General features: G+C 42.0%; 1 protein-coding gene across 3 annotated transcripts; it reads right to left on the bottom strand.

Moving 5' to 3' along the window:
- Positions 1–1,159: 1,159 nt before the first annotated feature.
- wipf1b (WAS/WASL interacting protein family, member 1b) lies at positions 1,160–23,161 on the bottom strand. Of its 3 annotated transcripts, none has more exons than XM_069712884.1 (9): positions 22,984–23,161; positions 6,719–6,825; positions 6,396–6,525; positions 6,005–6,184; positions 5,161–5,884; positions 4,561–4,658; positions 4,214–4,423; positions 3,110–3,223; positions 1,160–2,049 (listed from the first exon to the last, which is right to left on the bottom strand). In XM_069712884.1, exons 2-9 carry the CDS (start codon positions 6,779–6,781, stop codon positions 1,997–1,999), a joined length of 1,572 nt encoding a protein of 523 aa, XP_069568985.1. In that variant the 5' UTR covers positions 6,782–6,825; positions 22,984–23,161; the 3' UTR covers positions 1,160–1,996. The 3 variants fall into 3 exon arrangements, with proteins under 3 accessions (XP_069568985.1, XP_069568986.1, XP_069568987.1); XM_069712885.1 differs by lacking the exon at positions 22,984–23,161 and adding an exon at positions 22,049–22,494; XM_069712886.1 differs by lacking the exon at positions 22,984–23,161 and adding an exon at positions 9,072–9,110.
- Positions 23,162–23,200: the final 39 nt, after the last annotated feature.

Genomic DNA, 23,200 nt, shown 5'->3' on the forward strand with positions numbered 1-23,200 from the left:
AGGCAGGTTGACCGTGGGAGAACGGGCCACATCAGACAGTTAGGTAATGACCTCTACTTATTAATAAGATGATTTGCAGATTGTAAAATTAGTCAGGTTTTTATGCTGTCACCGAAACAGCTGCACAAAGATCCTGATACGTTATAAATAAGTTTGTAGGACTGTGTCACCACACACAGCTAAGAAAGACAAAAAGGAAATGTATGACTGTGCTACATTTCTGGATCATATATCAGCACGTTTTTCTCAGAATAAGTTTCATAAAATAAATATTGTTGACTAGCGCAAGTTGAACAAATGACATTTTAAGCCAAATCATAAAATAAAAAAACAACAACCTGACAATGCCTTGTATATGACGACACTTTTTTGTTAATTTATTGCCTGATTTTATTGAACAAATATGTAAATAATGGATATAGTTTATCTGGTAATACAAAACAAACCACTTCATCTGAATGTTGACGCTATAAATTACCATCCTCGCCTGCGATCAAATGATCGTTCTTTGTGCTGGAGTATCAGATTACTCACAACGTACAGTCCAACAGAAACAACCCGTTTTCACCCCAAGTGCAGCACATAGAAGCATCTTAAAGCATTTTTTTGTAATTTTTTTTTTAACGTAATTATGTCCACTTCCGCAAGATTGTCTTTAAGAAAAAGATTCTTTGACTCTTAACACATGATGATAATACACGACGTATACAAAAGTCCATTCAAAGCAGTGCTGTGAAGCAAAACTACATAATACTGCACAGTTCTGAGACATAATTTAAAAAACAATAGTCCTTCGATACCGTTCGATTGAATCATACAGATACATAGACGGGCCCTTCATAGTGAGCAAAACAGCAAAATAAGAATCACTTCAATTGTACACCATTGCTGTCATAAACTCCAACGCACTGTCCTTTAAAACATCTTAAACATAAACATTTAACGCACGCTTACATCGCACGTAACAGTCAAATAAAAAAAGTACCGTTCAATGGTTCCAACAAAAAACAAACAGCTGGAAATCCGATCCTCCAACATCTGTGAAGGCACATGTGGCTTTGGCAAATTCAACACCAACGTTTTCCCCTCTGAAGTTGGGACCATTTGTAGTTTGGCTTCAGGTCTGTCTGTCTGTCTGTCTGTCTGTCTGTCTGTCTGTCTGTCTGTCTGTCTGTCTGTGTATTCAAGGCTTCTGCTCCGACATTTATATCATCAGAAAATGATCCAATCCGTCTGAACAAACAGAGGGAAGCAAACACATATAATTTAAGGCACAAATGGCATCCCTGGAAAATTCCCTTAACTTTTAAGTAGCCTCATGTACAATACTGAAGAGAAAAGACACAATGAAAAAAAAAAAACGTCTCAGCTTCCCAACGTGTGAAGAAGGCGACTGGTTGCATGATGAGCGCTGCACTGTTTTTTTTTTCCAGGAAAACACCGGGACTATAATAGAAGATGTTGTCTGTACTGCGTAAACAGTCGAGGAAAAGTAAGGATTTCTATTCTTTTCTGCAGGTTGATAAAATGTGAAACTAGCAGGTAAATCTATCCAACTGCTGGAAGCAAAGACTGAAAAATAAATGAAGGGGAATAAAGTCAATGTGCATCACGGCTCATGAAGACATCGTTTGTTCATGAGAGGATTCAGAGATCAACAAAAAGGCCACAGAAAAAAAACATCCTCCAGCAACAGCAATGTTGTAAACCTGAAAAACAACAACATTGTTTTAAGTGAACACAGTGTACCAGAGTATAAACAGGCTTTGGTCTTTTTAACGCTGACATTCTGCTGCTACATGATGTGAACTCCACGTCGTCCTTTTTACTTGGTCAGCTGTACGTCAGGGTCCATTTTACACATCGCAGTCCTTCCATGAAACCGCATGCTGCAGGTGAACGCACGATGAGCGCAGACAGAGACAGATAAAGAGACAGACGGGGAGGGGCGGGGGAAGGTCCAAGTGTTGTGATGGCTGCTACCTCTTCTTCTTCTTCACCTAGGTATAGGAGGAAGAGGAGGAGCTCCTCTCTCCTTTTTACCGGAACCTGAAAAAGGAAAAGAAAAAAAAAAAGAAAAAGCACAGAGGAGTTGGTGGTTGTTTTTTTTTAATTAGTTTTTAAAAGAGCGTGTTTTCTTCCACCAGGTGGCACTGTGTTACAATGAGAGGACTGTTTCCCTGTAAACCTGAATATCCCAAATGTTTGCTCACATCCTTGAGTAATAATTTGTTTTAATTCATTTGAATTAAAATGAGGGATTTTCTTGACACACCGCTCCGGCTCAATGAGCCCGAGAGCAACTCAGAAGAGATGGCGTTGATGGTGATAACGGTACCGATCGGAGCCTTCGTAAAGGCTTCCGCAAATCTGGTGGTTGTGCAGGAATTTAGGAAATGGGAGTGTTTAATTGAGATTTTAAAAAAGACGACTAAGATATCAGATTTTCTATCACAATGTTGGAGATTGAAGACAAAAAAACAAAACGTGTGGCCTTTAAAAGAGTTGATTGATTTTTTGAGACAAAATAAAGTAAAATTGTGCCATATTTTGGATGAGTATGGTGAAGGAGAGAGATATATATACAGATATAATTAAATATTGCAATGCATTTGCATTCATTTAAATAAATAAATTCTAAAAATGGAAAAAGCCCATTAAAAATGTTCAGGCGTTTTAGGTAATATTTGTACTTGACTGTCAAGATTGAGATTTTTAAGGTCAACTTAAAACACACATTTACTCAATAGCTTTTAACTGTGCTTCTATTATCCAGCTCAGGATTTTCTTCTGAAGGCCCACGTTGTGTTTATGTGTACTGTGTGACCATGGGCTTTTACGTCAATGATTACTAATACTGTTGCCATGTTATTATTTATAATTACCATCATCATTATCTTCAATATTATGTTTTGACTCCTCTATTTTGTCCTGTTGTTCTGCACTTTGGATCCACTGTGTTGTGTCTAAGGTGCTTTTTTTCAATAAAATTGGTTTGAGGTTGGTTTAACGTCGATCTGAATAAATCATAAATAAATATATAGTTCCCCAAAAAATATTTTAAAGAAACACCATGTATGTTTTGTCTGTGTGCACACGTGTGACTCACTTTTGCCGTCGGTCTTGCCGATCTTGCTGGGGTAGTTCTTCTGGAAGGACACGAAGGGCTCGGGCGGAGGAAGGTCCGACGCGGGGTGAAAAGTGAACCGACTCTCCCACTCATCTGTTAACGGAAAGAAATTTAAGTTTCATCGGTTCTGTTTCCATCAGACCGATAACCTCTGATCATATGAGGCAGAAGCGATTAAAAAACTGGCTGCTGTATTTGGGGCGGGACTTTTCGGGGGGCCCGCTGTCACTTCTTGTCTCAACTGCCTCTTCCAAACCAAACTTACTTCCTTTGGTTGAAAGGATAAAAACAAAACAAATGGGAGGTCGGTGGGTTTCCCTGTCATAGCTGAACACAGTGGAGATCATGTGGTAAAAACAACACTGAGGGCACCGGGTTCTCTAGTAGAGACTGAAAGAGGGCCGTCTGAAAGGCATGGAGTCAGTATCATCTGCCTGTAAAGTTAAAACTGTCTGGCATACATATTAAATTCCTGTTTGCTAAATAACTATTATTTTATTTTCTTTATATAGACTTATATACTGCAGCACCAGTTTTTCCATCTAAGTTTAATCAATACAGTTTTACCAGTACTCGGATAAACCCATATACTGTAGAAAAAAAGTGGACGTAGCTTCCAGGTCGAAACAAATTATGCCGATGCGGAAGTGTCTTAAGATGCAATACCACCCAAGTGCCACTAGAGGTTGGCTCCAAAAAGCCTCCAGCTCCATAGACTCCCATTCAAATTCTCTCATAAAATTATAAGTCAATTAAATTTCTCCACAAGTTAAATTGGGGGTTGTTAGCTGAAGTCGCTCCTTCTTATTAGTTTTCTGTCGGTCCATCTCTAAATAATCCCATCATTAATTAGAAAATAAGCCTACAAAATTGGGGGCGTGTCTGTTTGATTGACAGGCCTATGTTGCAGTCAGGTTACGGTAGTATCGTCGGGCTCGTCCAAATATGGTCACTTGTGGCTCTAAACCGCTCCGGACTAGCAAAATGGACAAAATCCAAACTCAAGGCTTCATAACAAACCAACGGGTGACGTCACTGTCGGTCGCCACTCGGTTAAACCACCACTCATAGGGATTTCCTCACCTTGTATCTGGTTGTGGTGAGAGTTTTGTAAACCGTTGCCCATGGGTGGTGGAGGAGGGGTCCCTCCCATCCCCGGCCTGTCCGGAGGCAGGGGAGGTCTGCCGCCAGGTCCGCCGCGAGGGGGCTCTGGACCTGGCCGACCAATAGGAGAAGGAGACTGCGATGACCTCACACTACTACGACCTAAAGGAGGCGGGGGAGGGAGAGGGCCTGTGGGAGGTAGAAATAATAATGTCAGGCTGATGAAAAGTGAAAAGAAGACTCAGACTGAACCGTAAAACATTTCTCATATCTGGTTTGGCTGCTGCAGTCATCCATAATTCACTTAATCAATCAAAGCTGTTCACCTGAGCGAGGTGATTGGTTCCTTCCGAGAGATGGCGGCCTCTCGTTTGGTGGAGGAGGGAGAGGTCCTCCCCGCGCTTGTGGGGGTGCTGGACCGTGGCTGGCAAAGAGAAATAGAAATTGAATCAATCAATCAATCAATCATCAGTTTGACTATATTTGTATATAAAAAAAAAAATCTTAAAAAGGAGAAGAAATTATGTGATATTGCGATTTAGAAAAATCCCTTTACAACTTGGATTTTCATGGTTGGATCATGTGTCACTTCTTGAGCAACACACATAAACTCCCAAATACTGCGCGAGTGTGTTCAGTATTAGATGAGGCTGCAGTGGACAACCGGCCAATCAAAAGTCAGATTGAGGGGGGAAAAAAAATAAAAATAAAAAGGCTTCTGTTTTTTCTAACAACCTTATCAGGAAGCTACATGAAGAAGTTTGCATTATGTGTGAAATACAGCATCATAGAACAGCTATTAGATTTGAATCTATGCAAACTTTGACACCAAAGAAGAAATCACTATCAGCAACCTTCGCTCTTGGAAATTCCCCGGGCTTCACTCGGATTTCAGGCGGGCATAACGGACGAAACTTGTTCCGTACCTGTTGAGCGAGCTGTTCCTTTGGGGTAGACGAGGCATGTTGTGGTCGTCGCCTACGGCCGGGCTCGGCGGGATGGGAGGAGGGCCCGGTCGTCCCGGCGGGAGAGGTGGCACTCCACCACCACCACCCGCTGAGGGCCGCGAGGATGACGAGACGGAGGAAGACGGTTTGGAGTTGACCATCGGAGGAGGAGGGGGCATGTCGCGTGGCATGGACGGCCGGTGACCTCCTGCGGGTGAGGGCGGTGGCGGCGGCCTGTCGTCGGGAAGCGGGGGTCTCCCTCCCGGAGCGGGCGGTAAGGGAGGTCTGTTGCTGTTCGAGGGCAGAGGAGGCGCGGAGAAGCCCGGACGAGGCCCGGCTGAGGAGCCTCCCGGCGGGGGAGGGAGAGGTCCGTGCCTCCCAGATGGAACGGCGGGTGGTGGAGGTCCAGAGGCCGGGCTGGGTCTGGGTCCTCCGGGGAGTGATGGTGGAGACGGGCCCCTGCGAGACTGGAAGGCTTGGGATGGTCGGGGTGTGTTGGGGACGGGAGGCGGGGCTCCTCCTGGAGTCTCTTGTCTGGATGAAAAACTCATGCGGCCCCTGGGGAGATCGGGGGCGTTGCTACGGACACCGGCGGGGGCTCCTGGGAGTTTCGGTGGGCCGGTTGAGCCGCCGCCACCGAAAGGGGTGGGGCCACCGGAACGGCCTCCTGGAGGGAGAACGGGTCCTCGGCTAGGCCCTGAGTCTTGGGGAGAAAAACGGATAAATTCACTTTGAGGTCTTACAAGATGAAGCGCTTCCTGTGTTGTTGTTTATTATTATTATCATCATCATCATCATCATCATGTTTTTAGTTTTTTTTTACCATTGGAGTCTCGGTTTGCTGCAGACCTCAGTTTTGGCATCCCTCCTGCAAACAGGCCTCCTAAACCTCCTCCTCCTCCTCCGCCACCTCCTCCTCCTGCTCCTCCTCCACCTCCTCCTCCTCCCCCACCACCACCACCTCCTCCTCCTCCTCCTCCTCCTCCTCCTCCTCCTTTGGGTTCTGAGAAGAAAAAAAAAAGAAAAAACTCAGATCTTCTCGTAAGTAATAAAGCATGTGGGTGACATTTATTATTTAGTCCCATTAGACCTTCAAACATCTCAAACATATCTTGCTTATTTCATGTAGACACGTGACTACCTCACTACATATCCGATTTCTCCTCTGAAGGCAACACATAATTGGCATGGCCATTGAAGAGGAATCGACTTACTCTCAAATACGGGTCCACTGCGGTCATTTGTAACCGCCTTCTTCAGTCTGGCGCCTTTAGAAATGTCGGACAGGAGAGCGCTCCTCCCATGCTGCTCCGAACGGTTCAGATTTGGCTTCTCTGTGTTCGCCTGAGACACAAACAGGAACACGGTCAACTACTTAAATTTAAACCATTAAAAAGGGGGGGATAAAACTGTGACTGAAAAAAATCAGGACCAAACAGGAAAGACAAGGAGGACGTTATGCCACGATTTATCCACTAGATGTCTCTGCTGAGCCGGGTCATGAGGACAGGCAGCAGAAACAGAGAGAAGAACTTACAACACTGAAGGTGGGAGGAGGGGGAGGCCCTGGGGGCGGCGGCGGGGGAGGCGGGGCAGGCATCTTCCGCTCTCCGCTTTTGCTCTATCTGCACTGGACGTCCCACCCTGAAGGACAGATTGCGCATATACTTCATAAATAACAACAACAGGAAAAACATTTTTTTAAGTTGACACTGAAAAAGATTTGGCAGCTGTAGGGGTCTTTAAATAAGTTGCAGGATGTCCTCATAAACCAGAAATATATTCAATAACTTCCAACCTGCAGCACAGACAGACAATATAAATGTTCTCAGATGTATATTTCTCAAACAAATCCTTTGTCCTTGTCACTTGCACTGATTCGGACACTGTTCAGTACGACATTTATTGTATATTTAGTTAATGGCACTAAATACGAGTACCATTAACTGTTTGAATCAAGCTGAACCTCCACAGCGAATGCTCAAGCTGATACTTCACTGTTTTAATCTGTGCTTCATCTAGTGGAAACTAGGAGCTTTAGTTTCAGACTGTGTTGAAGTAATTGGGAAAAACCCTGAAAACCTTCCTCTGGATAACATCTACGGATTTTGAACATAGGAAGCAGATCATTTCAATAGTTACTTTCATTTCCTTAAAATGTATTTTGGTGACAAGTTTGCAGAATCTGTTCGCAGAATTCAGATCGATAATTGTTTTGTTGAACCGGCAGAGATCTCAACATTTCACACTCGTCTATGGCAGTTGGCTGCTTGCTTATCACGCCTCATCTCCACCCAGGTTCACTGCAAAGAGTGCAGCCAGCGGTTACTGATACAACAGATTCAATTTGTTAAGCATTTTTCCAAATTTTTGCAGAAAACTTTCAACGATTTTTTAAAACGCAACCAAAGTGTTTGATTCTCGCACGATTTGTTTACCAGGTGGTGAATTTAAGGAGGAAGTGAAAGTAAAAGAAACAGTCGACAACGCTTGTATAGAAAAGCCTTAAATATTTAGTGTGTGAGGAACAGCAGGTCATAACTTCACAAAGACACAGTAGCAGAATCACACTGAATGATTAATGTAGCAGGAACTTTAGCGTTAAGTTCCCTAAAACATGTTGCATATCTGTTGTTTATTTTTACAATCAGAGATAACACCGTTTTGTTTTACCATCACAGTGCATGCATGTAATATGTTGGGAAGGACAGATGTCAGGTTTCCACTCCGCGTAAAAAAGTACTGGCAATTGATGCTTCTTAAAATTATTAAAGCTGGACTACTCAAAATGTTTCTGATGAAATGCTCCGGACTGACAAGGGAGGACAACAACACAGAACAATGCACCAGCCTGTGACTGTAACACCGTGAATTAATCGTATTCGCAATAGCTACTACCATCCTCGTCTTCATTTCTTTCTCCAAGTATTGCCTTTAACGGCACTTTTTAACGAAGCAGTCGAGCCAGAAATGGATGATGATGATGGCTGATCCACATCACTGATTTCCCCCGATTCCACTTTAAAACATCACTTTATCGATCTTTTAATTTTATGCGTGGCAATTACTGTTTGTCACAACTTAGGATTTTACACAGTTTTAAAAATTGCATCACAGGTTCAGCAACAAATAAACTGGAGAAGCTACTTTATATCAAAAATAACTATAAAATGCTAAAAAAAAACAACAACAACAACAACATGCATTGATGGCCCAGATACACTTCCCCATCCAAAATGTATGTTCTGGTCCACACACACACACACCAACACACTACACTGAGTACATATAGGACTCCTTTAGTACCTGTTTAATAAAGGGTTTGGATCAAAAGCTTTATAGGAATAAAATAAAAACACATGGACATTGTAGATTTATGATAATAAGAACTGGAAAAAATGCACACATTAGTGATGTCATGCTTGTTGTTAAAGCCAAATACATTGCTATTTATGAGGACAAATGACAGGGTCACCTTGGAAAAGGCATTAGCAACAAATACAGGCCCCATAATGTACTGTATATATACTGTATGTACTGTGCATTTTATATTTATATTTTTTATTTGATTGCTTTTCTATTATATTATTCTATTCTATTATTATTTTATTCTATTGTTTCTATTATTGCTCCTGTATGTATGCTGCTGTGGCGGAAAAATTTCCCCTCGGGGATTAATAAAGTATATACCTACCTACCTACCTACCATAACGCGAGTTTCGCAGTATTACTCTCATCTGTTTTATCAGTGCTGACAAGAAACTAATTGCCACTAAATGATAAATTAGAAACAGACGGTTGAACGAGAGGAAAAAGTTTGATATAACTGCGTATTACAGATTCTCGCATGTTCAAAGTCCCACAGAAATCCACCTCAGAAAAATACTCACACAGCTCGACCTTCTCATTTCATTTTCAGCGACACGCGCAGCCAGGCTGTCCTCTAGGGGCCCCTTTTACTTCCTGTATGCTGCTGACAAACAGGAAGTCACCACGTGACTTCGAGACCGCAGCCATCCGGCTGCCTGGATGAGGATGATACCTCCCCATCGGCGCTACCCATCACAGTGATATTCTCCTCCTCCTGTTTGTCATTTTTCTCCCCTATCATCTATCATCTGCGCATCAGCTCACTCACACACACACACACACACACACACACACACACACACACACACACACACACACACACACACACACACACACACACACACACACACACACACACACACACACACACACTTTGTTTATCAGTTTATCTTGCCCCCTTCATCTGCATGGACCATCTCGTCTCGGTTTCACCCTGCGACCTTTCCCGATCGTCTTGATCTCACTCCCTCCTGCCGGTTTGTCACGCTAAAAGTCTCATAACTGAAGTTGAGATTTTGTCTGTTTCCTGACTCAAAAAGGTCACGAAAATTTCCACTGCTGGCGACAGGCTGTCTTCACTTCCTCTGGCATTGTCTGAATTTACAGCTTTATCAGAACTAAAGAAAAAAATAAGGAACAGAAGAAACCTGAGCAGTTGTAGTCACTCACGGGAGAATATTTCTATCTACATAGTCCTTTGAATATTTCCCTGAATGTTGATTCCATAGACTGTATTAAAGTGGACGCAGCTTCCGGGTCTGAAAAATGAGGCTGATGCAGAAGCGTCTTAATCTGCAATACCACCGAGTGCCACTACAGACTGGTTCCTAAAAGCCTCCGGCTCCATAGAGTCTCATTCATCTTCTCTCATAAAATTCTCAGTCAATTAAATTAAAGTTATTTCGGTGTTGTTAGCTAAAGTTGCTCCTTCTTATTAGTTTCCTGGCGGTCCATCCGAAAACAATCCGTCATTATTTCGAAAATAAGCCTCAAAAAGCTGTATTTTTTGGGGGCGTGTCTGTTTGATTGACAGGCCTGTGGTGCAGTCAGGTCACGGCTATCGGTGGGCGGGACGGTAGTATCGTAAGGTTTCCAATCAGATCGAGTCAGATCCAGTGATTGCTCATCCCCCAGCTCGTCCAAATATGGTCACTTCCTGCTCCGAACCGCTCCGAACTAGCAAAATGGCAAAACTCTGATTTCACATCAAGGGTTTTACAAGCTGCAAATCTGCGATACAACTTAATCTCCATTATATCAGCTGTTCATAAACCACAGCCTACAGACATGTTTATTCCAAAAATCAACATACAGACCTAACCCCCAACACACAACGCTCAACAGAACCATTCATGGTCTGATGTAAGATAAGCTGTTTACGTTCATCTTTTTCCTGTGACCTGTCACTAATTTCGCAACAAAAAAATCCTTTTAAATGAGCTTTAACACAAGGACAACATGTACAGGTCGCACGCCTCAGCGTCAGAGCACGGACCTGAATGTGCAGGGCATGAACGTCTGCCTGGATCCGACAGTAAAGTCGAATACTGAAGAAGCGTAACGATGCGAAGGGGAAGCAGGAGTTCATGGAAACTCAGCCTGAGTGAGCAGTGATGACTCTGAACTGACTCTGACTTTACAGAAGAGTTGAAGACAAAATGACAAACAAGATATTCAGTGAATACATTGGCACTCGGATTTTAAAATAAAAGTTTCCAGATACTTAACTGCTGTAATTTTCATAATATTCTACATATTGTTAAGAATTGGAGGTCGAGCTAGGCAACATATGGCAATCATGTTGATATCATGAAATTAGGCTAGATATTGTCTTGGTAATATGGCATTCGTTTTGCCTTTTTCCCGTTTTACAGGCCGTATTACATTAAAGTGATGTAACTTCCTTATTTTACCGGCCTGTTCTCAGTGTTCACTTTTTCCCCATGTAGTCGTTATAGCCACATTTCTGTTCATTATTTATCACAAACCTTATTGTATTAATATTTTATAAAAGCCCCAATAGGCATCGCTGCAATATTGTTGGAGGTATTCGGTCAAAAAACATCGTGGTATTTCATTTTGTCTGAGTGATCCAGCCCTAATTTTCCTTCATCATTAGGGTTCTCTTGCTCTGTGAAAGAAAGAAATCTTCATGACCTCACAGAGGTAGAAAGAAACCTAACGATGAAGGAAAATTCCTTCACAGAAGCTCAAGTTTCTCAAAACATCGTATAAAGTGTTCTGCAGCTCAAACTAACCACACACACTAAATTACAAGAAAGATCAGTCCCAGCTTTCCGGGCAGTGTCACACACATCGAGATGTCTCGCACAAATTAATGATGTGTGACTGTCATATAGTGTAGATCAACTGTTCAATCAAAACTGGTCTTACGAGTTTAAATAAGAGCAAGAGGATGCAGAATTAAAAAAAAAAAAAAGCAGGATGTGTGCTGGGTGATGAGGGGCGTTGTAGGATTGTGAGTCGGCCTTCCTGAGGTGTCGAAGGCATGAATGCAACGAAACAGAAAGGGAAGTGCTCACTTTTTTTATGGGCAATGTGGTTAGTCGTATTAAAAGGAGCGTTAGTATAGCATCCTGTGATGACGTTTGATTGATGAAGACAGGAAGTAACACTGAATAAGTCAAACCTTGTGGTGTTGTTCTGAAATATTATGGCACATTGTATGCACTTTACAACCAATTGTAAAAGGATCAGCGCAGTGGTGCAGCAGAATATTACATTTCCACTTCATTACAATCACATAATTTTCCTCTATTAAATGTCAAAGTTAAGGCAAATGCTCAACTTTATAAATCTTAAAATGATTTAATAGCTCTGTTGATCATTTACTTACATAATGGAATAAATGACAATTTAATTCCAATCATTATGAGTCACATTTAGGCAGTTAAGCAAATGAAACAACCTCAGTTAGAGGAAGGATCTTTTTGGGGATGAATAAGAAAAAACTTTCGCTAAAGAGGAAGACACCACAGTTTAGAAAATCTCAGCAAAAGCAATTTCAAATATTAGCAGCCGAATGCACGCGTACATAACGTATTCTCACTGTTGTAAAAATGTACAGAAGCCTGTTTGGCCACTGAATTCATAAAACATTGGCGGTGAGGCTGAAGACTGTCGAGTCTCACTTTAACTCTGTGGTGAACTTTTGTTCTCAAATATGACAGAGCTGCTTTCACAGCTTTTTCTCAGGGTATGAAGACGAACACATCGATTCATTTCCTGCAGCCGTGTTGAAAAGGACCACTGACACAACTGCAGATGTAAAAGACCAGCAGACGGGAGGCAGTGACACCACGGCAACGTGCGGCAAGGAGGGTTGGGGGGGCTAAACCCCTCCTTGGTTTTACACGGCTGACAGTTCGGTATTTTCACAAACTATAACAAATAAATAGAATGTATTTACATCTCAGCTGCAGGATTTGCAGATGATGCCGAAGCAGCTCTGAGCGAACGCAGAAATACTTCAACTTCCGTCAGAAGAAACACTCTGATGTGTCGAAATTTAAAATGCAACACACGACTTCTCTCTCTTACTCGCTCGCTCACACACACACACACACACACACACACACACACACACACACACACACACACACACACACACACACACACACACACACACACACACACACACACACACACAGAGAGGCTAATATTAGGAAAGCATTCACAATGGCCCCTTTGACAGACAGAAAGAAGCAGATACGAGGGATTAAAGAGTGGACATCCTTTTGAAGAGACACCGTCGACACACACACACACACACACACACAAGCTCACACATGTTTTAGTTTACAAATGGCCGTAAAAAGGCCTCTTCATCCTGCCACTGAACCTCCTGTGCTCCTCCACCTCATCAGAGCAACTGCAAACACATACACATACACACACATGCACACACACACACACACACACACACACACACACACACACACACACACACACACACACACACACACACACACACACACACACACACATACATACACACGCATGCTTTTAATCCACAGTCACAACACAGATTTATTTTCACCCTGATGTCATGAACCTGTCTTTTCCTTAACATGGATAAATTCAACATATTCTGACGCCTGATGGTTTAAACACACGGCCGAGCTGATGAACCTCACAGACTCTTGAGGGCTGTTTTAAAAAGGAAAATATCACAGTCTGGCTGCTCGTTAGGTGATGAAACCGTCTGCGCGGGCTGAGAGATGGCCGAAAAAGTCCATTAAGCCGCAATACTTGGGTTTTGCCTTTGCCATTACAACACTTGGGTGCAGCATCAAAGTCTTGTTTTTAACCACTACAACTTCACTATAAGCTTGGTTTCACCAATGTTTCACAATTATTATTTTTGTCAGAAAATGCATTTTTTTAAAAAATAAAGATTGTAATGATAATAGTCCAAAAATAACATTAAAATGCCCACCACACCCCACTGCTAGCATAGGAACTAAGACCTCCAGAAAGAAGGGAAAACCCTGCAATACTGCCACTCTACCAGATTAAAAATAAAAGTCTTTACATTCCCGTGCAAGGTAGGAGATGTATGAAAGATTGTCTCACTTTGAAGAAAATTAAAAACAAAAGAAAAATCACAGGTAAAACAGAAGAGATACAAAAAAAATGTAGGAGCTGAGCATCATTAGATCAAATTATCTTTGAACAATTTTTTTTTACCTTCACCAAAAATAGAACTGTTGTTGAATACAGACACATGCCAGGATTTTAAGAGGGTCACGGTGGGCGGCAGCTGGTATGTCATCAAAGGGAAACCTCTCACTCAACTCCGCCCGGCTCCGAGAAGCATCAGTAGTAAATGTAAAGATAAATCAAACACACCTTGTCAACACTTTTAACACTATAAATAAAGAATATTTAAAATGCATAAATTTTTTTTAAAAAAAACAGCGCTGCTAATCAAAAAAACATCAAACATGAGCTCAGGGGAAAAGGTCGTTTTAGACTTTGTGAATGCAGCTTAGGTGAAAAAGTGCTGAGTGGCTAAGCTAACATGCTGTGGAGCACTTGCCCGCCCGCGCACACACACACACACACACACACACACACAGACACACACACACACAAAATATTTGACATCCTGTGGTGTGTTCACTTACACTTGCTCTCACACACACACACACACAGATGTGGTTTCACTACTCTTGTTTTACTCCTCGACTCAGCAGCTTAATTTGACCTCTTCGACGTTCTTCAAATAAATAATTAAATGCTGAAGACGTTTCGGCACGACTTTTCTAAAGAGGCACGAGTGTATGTGTCTATGAGGGATTTCTATTTAGCATCGACTGTGCGTCTGCGTTGGTATACGTGACTTCTGTACATTGACGTAACAAACAACTATGCAACATCCAATATAACGACCATGACATTTTTTTTTTCTCCCTAAATAACATCACTTATAAAGACCAATGTCGTTACCTTAACTGTCCTCGAGTGAAAAGGTGATTTTTTTTTTTCTGATGATCCCGCAGCTGAAAGTCTAACTCAGCACATTCAGTTTCCAGTCAAAATAACGGATGGTACATTAAAGTGCCAAGTCACAGCTTTAGTTTGAGTAGGTCAGAGCGCCCCAGACTGCGAGGGTTTCCAAAAGTAATTGGACACTAAAGTTGAGTTCATGTTCCTCTCTAGATTGAGGAGGGTTTTTTTGTTTTGTCAGTATGAGGAGTAAAAAGAAGGAAAGTGAGGAAGATAATGAGGTTCAAAAAGCAAAACAAATCTACACATTAAAAACAGTTAAGTGCAGGAAAACTAGGCAGAGGAGCACGCCCTAACTGTCACGGTAAAGAAAAATCCCTTCGTGCCTGCACAGCAAGTCAAGAATGTAGGCATACACGTTTCCTTATCGATGATCAGGGGAGAGACAGAATACTCTATGTTCAGCGCCTCAGAGGATTCACAGCAAGATGCAAACCCCCTGGTGAGTCTCAAAAACAGAGCGGGCAAGTTGCAGTTTGCTAAAAAAAAAACATATAAAAGATCCTGGAACAAAGTTATGTGGACTGATGAAACAAAAAAAACTCCCCAAAAAAGTATGGAAAGATGAGTGTGGAGGGAAAAATGGGAGCAGTTCATGAACAGCTCATGGTTTCTGTTTTGACTTGTGCATGTGTGGCTGCCGAAGGAAGTGGCAACCTGGCATGTTGTTTCTGTCACTGCTGACGGGATGAACTCAGTTCATAGAAATCCACCGTATGAGATTTAGATATTCGGCAGGACAGCGATCTGAAAAGAGCTTTTCAGGATGCAGAGGTGGAATCAGAGTAGATCAACTGGTCTCAATCCAGTTTACCTGCATTCCACTTGATGAAGACCAGATTAAATGTCAGAGAGAGCCCACGACAGACAAGAGCTGAAGGCGGCAGCGTTAAAAGGCCTGAGAGAGGAAACCAAGTGTCTGCTGAGAATAAAAGATGACACAAAATATCAGGAAATAAGGTTTTTAACTTGACTTCATTTGTATCCGAGGCCCCATGTTTTGGACTGTATGTGTTAAAAGGGCTCCCACACACTTCTTTCTATCTTCAGGTAAACCAGCTCGAATTGAAATAGAGACCTGAATGTACAGTAGTTTCTTTTTTTCCCATTATAAATCAAATGTGCTAAAAGACATAGGCTGCAGATCAAAAACTGTCCCAATACTGACGATCAGGACTGTAAATATTGAAAAGCAAAAACTCAGAAGACGGTGGAAACGTAAACACAAGTGGGTGTCCTCACTCAATCTGTGTCCATAGAAGAACCAGCAGTAAGTTCAGAAGACCGTAGAAGAAGCACTTCAGTTCATTCCTCATGAAAATACAAAAGGCAAACAGCAGGAACGTGCAGCTGAAAACAAAAATGGGGGAAAAAAGCAGAAGATCAGCTTTATGTACGATTCTCTGCAAAACCATTCGCCGCAGAAAATAACTTCTTGATTCTTCTTCCTCTAAAAACTCGCGTCACTTCAGCACACACACAGACACAAACATTATATACACAGCGCACACCACTTCCTCTTTTCACCCCCCCCCCCCCCCCGGTTTCAGTTCGAGTTGAAAACAGTCCGAATCAGGATCCAGTTTGAGTTTGGTTGGCAGAGATTCATACTGATCACCCCGGAAGGAGAACAATGTTCGTCCAAACGAAGATTTACGTAAAGGCACCTTGCAAAATCCCTCCGGATGCTCCACGCGTTACAGATCCCGAAGCTCTGAGTGGAACCGAAAGGTCACAGAGAACCTGATTATTTATACGTTTATAGAGGAATTTAAGATTAGAAAATTGGATAAAAATGATCAAAACTTAACATATTACATTTTTTTAAGAATATGGAAATGATGTGATCTTAATTGGTTTCCTGACCAAGATTTCGATAGCTCGACTGTATGTCATCTCAAGGAGGTTTGGTTACTGTAGATGCTGCTCGTGACGAAGAGGTTACACAGAGAAAATTAAAAAATTAAATGGTAGACAGTCTCTGATAAGTCTAAATGTAGTTTGCTTTTGCAATCTTACTCAGCATTTTAATGTGTTTCGCAAACTTTTAAGTTGGAATCTAATATGAGGCCATCAGACACCTCTTCAATGTGTAGTCGATTCATTTTAAAATTTAAGTCTTTAGCTTCTCTTGAGGACCAAGATTTGGAAGAAAAAGCACACTGACAAAGTTTTAATAATGATTGAACAACATGAGTTTTTGAACCGCGCTGCTAAGGACAGTAAATGATATGACAGCTGAGTGGAAACTGACGGAGGAGTTTTATCAGATACATATACTGTATAACTGTCATCTGCCTACATCTGAAAAACCTGCTCCGAGACACGACTGTAGTGAGTCATTTATATACCAACTAAAGAGAAGTGGACCAAGAATGGAGCCATGTGGAACTCCTGTTTTTGTCTTTAAAAAAAAAAAAGACCACATTGTTCTCGGTTGGAAAGACCTCCATCTTGGTCAGAGTGTAACGAGAAGGCATTCATCCACAAAATCCTCTGAACTTTTACACCTGTTTTACTTTGTTGACAAAAACAGGTCTAATTGGGGATTAGTGCATGAAATCAAACTTGTTGTTGCAAACGTTTGTTTTCTTTAAATGCATTCGTATAAAGTTTTGCAGTTCACTTTGACGACAGTCTTTTCAAGTAATTATGTTAACATCTGCTAAAACATTTGACATTATGTTTGATATTGGATGTTTTCGACAAGTATTGATGGCATGAATCCGGCGATATGACGGGCATCATGATACAGCGATTATAATCCCAAAATCCTGCCGTAGATTGCTTTTTTTTTTTTTAAATCAAATTTTAGGAAAACAACTACTCATACTGGAAAGAACAGATCAACAGATCAAATCAAAAATCTTAAAACAAGCTTACTTGTTATGTCAGAAGATTAAATGTAAATGCAGAATTTGTATGCAACGAAGTTGCAATCTCAGCAAAAGAATAATCTTTGCATTTAAACTATTAAAAGAGGATAAAGCTTCTCCGTATTTTATATCATGAATAAAATGTTACAATTTTGGAAGTTCATATTAAACGTGGCCAAACATAAAATAAAAAAAGAGGTAAAAACACTTGTTTGTAAAGGTAATTTCTTTAATAAAAAAAAAAGCCCAGGCTTCATATTAGGCAACAGTTTAATGTCTTTTGCTGCTGCATGTTCAACAGGACTGAATTGTGTCTGCTTTGATTAAAATCAGATGTTAAAAAAAGCTTTCCAAAATAGTGTACATCACGTCTAATGAAAAAAGAAAGCCCTTTCCTGTGTTTGGCTGGTCCGTAACGAAGCACGGCTCCTATTGAACTGAAAGTGAATTGATCCCGGCCCGCAGTGCTGCCGGGACAAAAGGGGTTAGCGTAGCTCCACGGCAGCCGCTTCCTGCGCTCCCTATGTCACACTTCCTGCCTCGCAACGCAGTCAGCGGCAGCCTGCCAACCCTCGCCATCGGCTGAACTTCAATCCTCTCTCCCGTCTCCTCTTTCCAGCCCGCTGCGGCGGCAGAGCAGCGTTTTAAAAAGAGAGAACACACCTTGGCTTTCTCTCCGGTGTACTCAGCTGTTTTTCTTTACCGCCGGTCTGCAGCGAGGGAGGGGGGGAAAAAAACAAAACAAAACAAAAAAAAACAGGTCTGAGGTGGTGCTTCAGTTAACCGTATAAAAAAGGCCGGTGTTCCCAACAACAGAGGACGAAGCATTTAGCTGATGTATCAAGGAAAAAAAAAAAAAAAAAAAAAGGGGGCTCACACTGGTGAATCAGCAACAAGAACTTTTCAGTCATTGTGGGAACTGATTCTGAGGAAAATGAGTGCGATTGAGACAAAACATCCAAAAAACCAAAACCTGCCTCCACATCCTCCTGAGAAGTTGAAAGCCCAGACATTGGTTTCTCACAAATCTGGACTGTTTCCCTAAAAACAATCCAAATCAAATGTCACAAAAAAAAAAAAAAAATATCCTGATCTTTTTCTAACCGTGCTTAAATTTGTTGGTTGGACAAAATAATAAGAACACCTTTCCATTACAACACATCAGTTTTTGTAGCCTGAACTCTGCGGATGCAGAAATGTCCATCAATCGCCATATTGGGTGTCTCTCGGTGCCTGTGCCTATTTTTGATTTTCTGCTGAACTGCAGTCTTCTGTTCCTGCTCTGATGTCGGAGATGTTTTCCCATTACATCATGTTGCAGTGTTTTGAGGGACTGCGGCATCAGCGTTGTCAGGCAGCAACTAGTAAACTCTAATAATAATTTAAAGGAACACTTGTGCATCACATTTGGATGAGCAGCGATTAATTAAGTCAGCTTTAAAGGAATAGTGTCACATTTACTGTACTTTCTGGCAGAGAGCTCGATCAGACCCCTGATTTCAATGCATCGGTTTAGTCGGTGAGTTGCTGATGGGTGAATTTTGTTATTTTTTTGTCTTATTTAACTGAAAGATAAGAAAGCTGTTATTCTTCTCCTCGTGAAACTCTCAACCAGCAACTGAGTTTCCATGAATGCTGTTTTAACAAGACAGAATATTAAAGTGTTTGTAGCTTCCGGATCTGAAAAATGAAGCTCGTGTGGAAGTGCTTTAAGCTGCAATACCACCGATGGCCCCTAGGGGCCGGCTCCAAAAAGGCTCCGGCTCCATAGACTCCCATTTAACTTCTCATGAAATACAAAGTCAATCATTTTTTTTTTACACAAGTCATTGTGGTGTTGTTAGCTAAAGTCGCTCCTTCTTATTCGTTTTCTGGAGGTCCATTTTGAAAATAATTCCATCGCTAATTAGATATTAGGCCACAAAAAGCAGTACGTTTGTGGGTGTGTCTGTTTGATTGACAGGCCTGTGGTGCAGTCAGGTTGAGGAATCACTGCACATTTTGTAGCTACTGCTGCAGGATGGAGGGAGGGAGGTATATAAAAAATAAAAAGAATCATGTCATTATATTCCAAATGCTGAATCAGTGTCAACAATCCCAAACGGCCTCTGTACATTTAACAGAAGCAACAGAAGCACCAAAAAAGAAGAGAAGAAGAAGAGACGTGATGCTTCATGTTTCACTGTGTATGTCAGAGTCACACGAACCTCAGCGCAGCTCGCCTGCAGGCCGTTCACCAACTTCAGGCGCTTTGCGATCACACATCAAAACCACACGACTCACCGTTACAGACCCGACACAAACTGTCATTCAAACGCTTCAACGGTGGGAAAACAAATACTCAGCTAAGTATTAGTGGGAGGTAAAGACACAGAGATATAAGAGTATAAATGACAGGATAACATGCCTGCTCTTTTCCTGAATCAATGATTCACGTGCTTGTATTTTCATCAAATACCATAGCATCGATGCAGTGTGCTGTTCTTTTTTTTTTTTTTTTTTTTTCCTTTAACACCATTCCGTCATTTCCTGACCAAATAATCCATTGTTTAATTTATGACTGTGTCTGTTGACCACGCACGGAGCACGTGGTGAGGAGTTGCAGCACTTGGACGGACGGAGTGATGCCGGGATCACATGCTTTACAACAGGAAACGGAGCCGAGCACAAGACGACAGCGCAGCGGCTGCATTATGTTTCTACTACTGCTCGCTCGCTCGCTCGCACACACACACACACACACACACACACACACACACACACACACACACACACACACACACACACACACACACACTAAACAAACGCAAGCTGTTCTCCGACCGCAAACACACAAGTCACAATGCAGTCATGGTAGGAAACGATGCGAGGCTCTTTTGGGGGAAAAAAACCATCTCTGACTTCATTCTCAAGAGATGACATGAGATGGATTTGAATAAACGGAAGAGCAGAGAGAGAGAGAGAGAGAGAGAGACAGAGAGAGAGAGACAGAGACAAAGAGAGAGAGAGAGAGAGCAAGAGACCCTCACTTCCTGTTAGCCAGCGCTGGGTTTGTCCCACTGTGCTCCTGCAGGAATGCCGAGAACTCAGAGCCACGACGAGCGAAAATGAGTTCTGTGTCAAAAGCACCGCGAGACGAGGACACGACCGGAGGCGACACGAGCGCATTCGAGAGCCTCGTCTCGGATCTGCAACGATGAAAAAAAAAACCCCACCTCTGATGAAAACCCAAACATAAACCGACAGGACCAAGAAGTACGTCCTGGGAAAGGAACGACCGACTGAACCGTTTCCTTCTTTGAGTTCCTCTGACAAGAAGTTTCTGTATCGTCACCGTGATGAAGTGAAATACATTTTCTGCCCTCGATTAAAATGCCCGGGACGTCGAGCATGACGCCAAACCCTGAGCTGTTCCCGAGTATGTGTGGGTGAATGTGGGACGGCATTATGTTTATCAGCGCAGTCCATTTCCCAGTTAAGGATACTTGACTTCAATACAGTTGGAGTTTTTAAGAGGCTCCATCACGGTGGCTTGAACAAAGCTCAGGGAATCCTGGTGGTGGTTTCCGTTTTTGAGAAACGTCCTTCTTGGTTTTAATTACACAATTTTTTGATGAAATCAACCTCATTTGCATATGTGACCCGGAGAAACAGCTTCGGGCTGTGAATTGGCAAAAATCTGGAGGGTACAATACAATCTTGATGCAAGAGTTACAATTCGTGATTTTTTTTAATTTATTTTTTTACATCTAATTTTAAGAAAACTGTCACAGTATAATAAAACACACCACCAGCTGCAGAAAATCTTACAAAACCCGTCGGTTTATGTTTGGGTTTTTTTTACTAAAAAATGTTTTTTTTTTAATGCAGAACAGTGGCATCTGCATGTAATATAATATAATATCCAACATCTGGCACTATTTTTTGTGCAATCTGAGCGAAGGTTAAATCAGTTAAAAACAGTCAAATAAAAAGTGGATTCTTTAGGTGCACAAATTTCATGAACAAAAAATTAAAATGCATATACTTCCAATTTTTTTAAATGTTTTACAAGAATCCATACAGTATCGCAAAACATTGCAAAACACAAGAGCATCAATATGTTCTCACCTCAATGCAATCGCACCTGTGTGTACGTGACTATACAACTTTTGTAAAGCCCTTTTTAAACATTTAAAGGAGTCATCGTGATAACAGCTACTTCAGTTATTCAAAATCAGTCTTGTTCAGGATAATCTCACTTTTATCGGACTTTACTTCTGTTCTTACAGTTGTGGTTTGGTTTTGCATCCAGGCCAAAAAACAGCACCGGTGGAAACTGTACATTTCAAAGCTGCGAGTCCATGACTCAACTAATTTTGAAGAGGTCAGAGAGAGATCATGTGGGTTTGTAGCGGATGAAATATAAGGAGGTTAAGCTGACGTGGGGATGGAAGGGACTTCATACTGTATATGAGGACATACGAAGACAGAGAAGACCACAACTACACGCTGGGAGATGCATATGTGCACTTAGTCATGTAGCATCCAGTTACAAAATTCAAGAGGAAGCCAGACGTCAAAAGGAGAAGAAGAAGACGAGAACTTACACAACGTATGAAGACAGGCGGATACTTCATTTCACCAAAATAAACCACGACAGTCACACGAACGCCAATTATGGTATCACTGGAGATGAGAGGAGGACGGAGGCAGTTTTGATGAATCTGCTCCCCATCATGATTACGTCCCACTGACATCTGTTTACTGGATTCCTCCATTCAAACCGAGCAACTCTATGAACTTAATGTTTACAGAACCTGCTCAGTCTTGAGTGAGTGTGTGAGTGTGTGTGTGTGTGACTGCTTACAAGCCAAATGGCGCTCTGTCAAACTGGTTGTGAGCAAACACACACACACACACACACACACACACACACACACACACACACACACACACACATACACACGCTTCCTAAACTTTTCTGTGCAGCTGAAGTCAAGAGGATTTTTTTTTTTATTATTTGGTCTCCATGTGCTCTTTGAAAATAAAACTCAAAAGATATGTGGAAACTCCACAGTCCATTCCTCTTACACAACTCAAAACACATGCCTGACGTTCAGCCTGACTATTTCTGAGGAGCTGCAGACTAGTCCATGAAAACAAGAGGCACTTTTGACATAAAAAAATAAATAAAAAGCTTTCACATTGACCATTATTTATTGGTGGGAGAGAGGACAAACCTCGGCCTGTTGCCAAAGCCCCTGCCAGAGCCCCGTAAGAGTTTTCAAGACGTTTGTTATCAACTAAAATCGTATTTCGGACTTTGAAACAAACATTTCGTCTTAATTCATTCGCCCTCGCTGCTTCAATCATTCCCAGCTGCTTTCTGGAAGATGACAACTTCTTTTTCTTTTTTTTTGCTTGTTACCCTAACGCGGGTCTCACGGTTTCCGCTTCATTGGAGCTGGTTCCCCCCCCACACACCCTCCACAACGACAAAAACTTACAACAAACTGAAGTAGAAATGTTTTGCTCGACCTACCTCCGGAGGTATGAAATGCTGTGCACGGCTAATAAGCTTCACATCGACCGTCAATCCTCTCTGGTTGGTGTTGAGGACCGCTGTGCAGCCAATCCTGAAGTCTGCAGAGGAGTCTGGCAGGCAGACAAGCAGGCAGCTAAACTGGCCTCAGCCAGAGCCGTACATACACTGGGTTGAGCGAAGCCTCCCCGTGGGGAGGAAGTAGGTCTAACGTCAG

Source organism: Brachyistius frenatus, unplaced genomic scaffold (genome assembly GCF_029030835.1).
Source record: "Brachyistius frenatus isolate BFR_SWC_R1_liver_20210118 unplaced genomic scaffold, ASM2903083v1 Contig_113, whole genome shotgun sequence".
In the NCBI taxonomy this organism is placed as follows: Eukaryota; Metazoa; Chordata; class Actinopteri; family Embiotocidae; genus Brachyistius; species Brachyistius frenatus.

Excerpts from the sequence above, each read along its gene's own strand:
- wipf1b (XM_069712884.1), bottom strand. The coding sequence starts at position 6,781 with ATGCCTGCCCCGCCTCCCCCGCCGCCGCCCCCAGGGCCTCCCCCTCCT. Across the intron at positions 6,185-6,395 it reads CAGTGGACCCGTATTTGAGA|AACCCAAAGGAGGAGGAGGA; the intron begins GTAAGTCGATTC and ends TTTTCTTCTCAG. Across the intron at positions 4,659-5,160 it reads AGGAACAGCTCGCTCAACAG|CCACGGTCCAGCACCCCCAC; the intron begins GTACGGAACAAG and ends TCTCTTTGCCAG.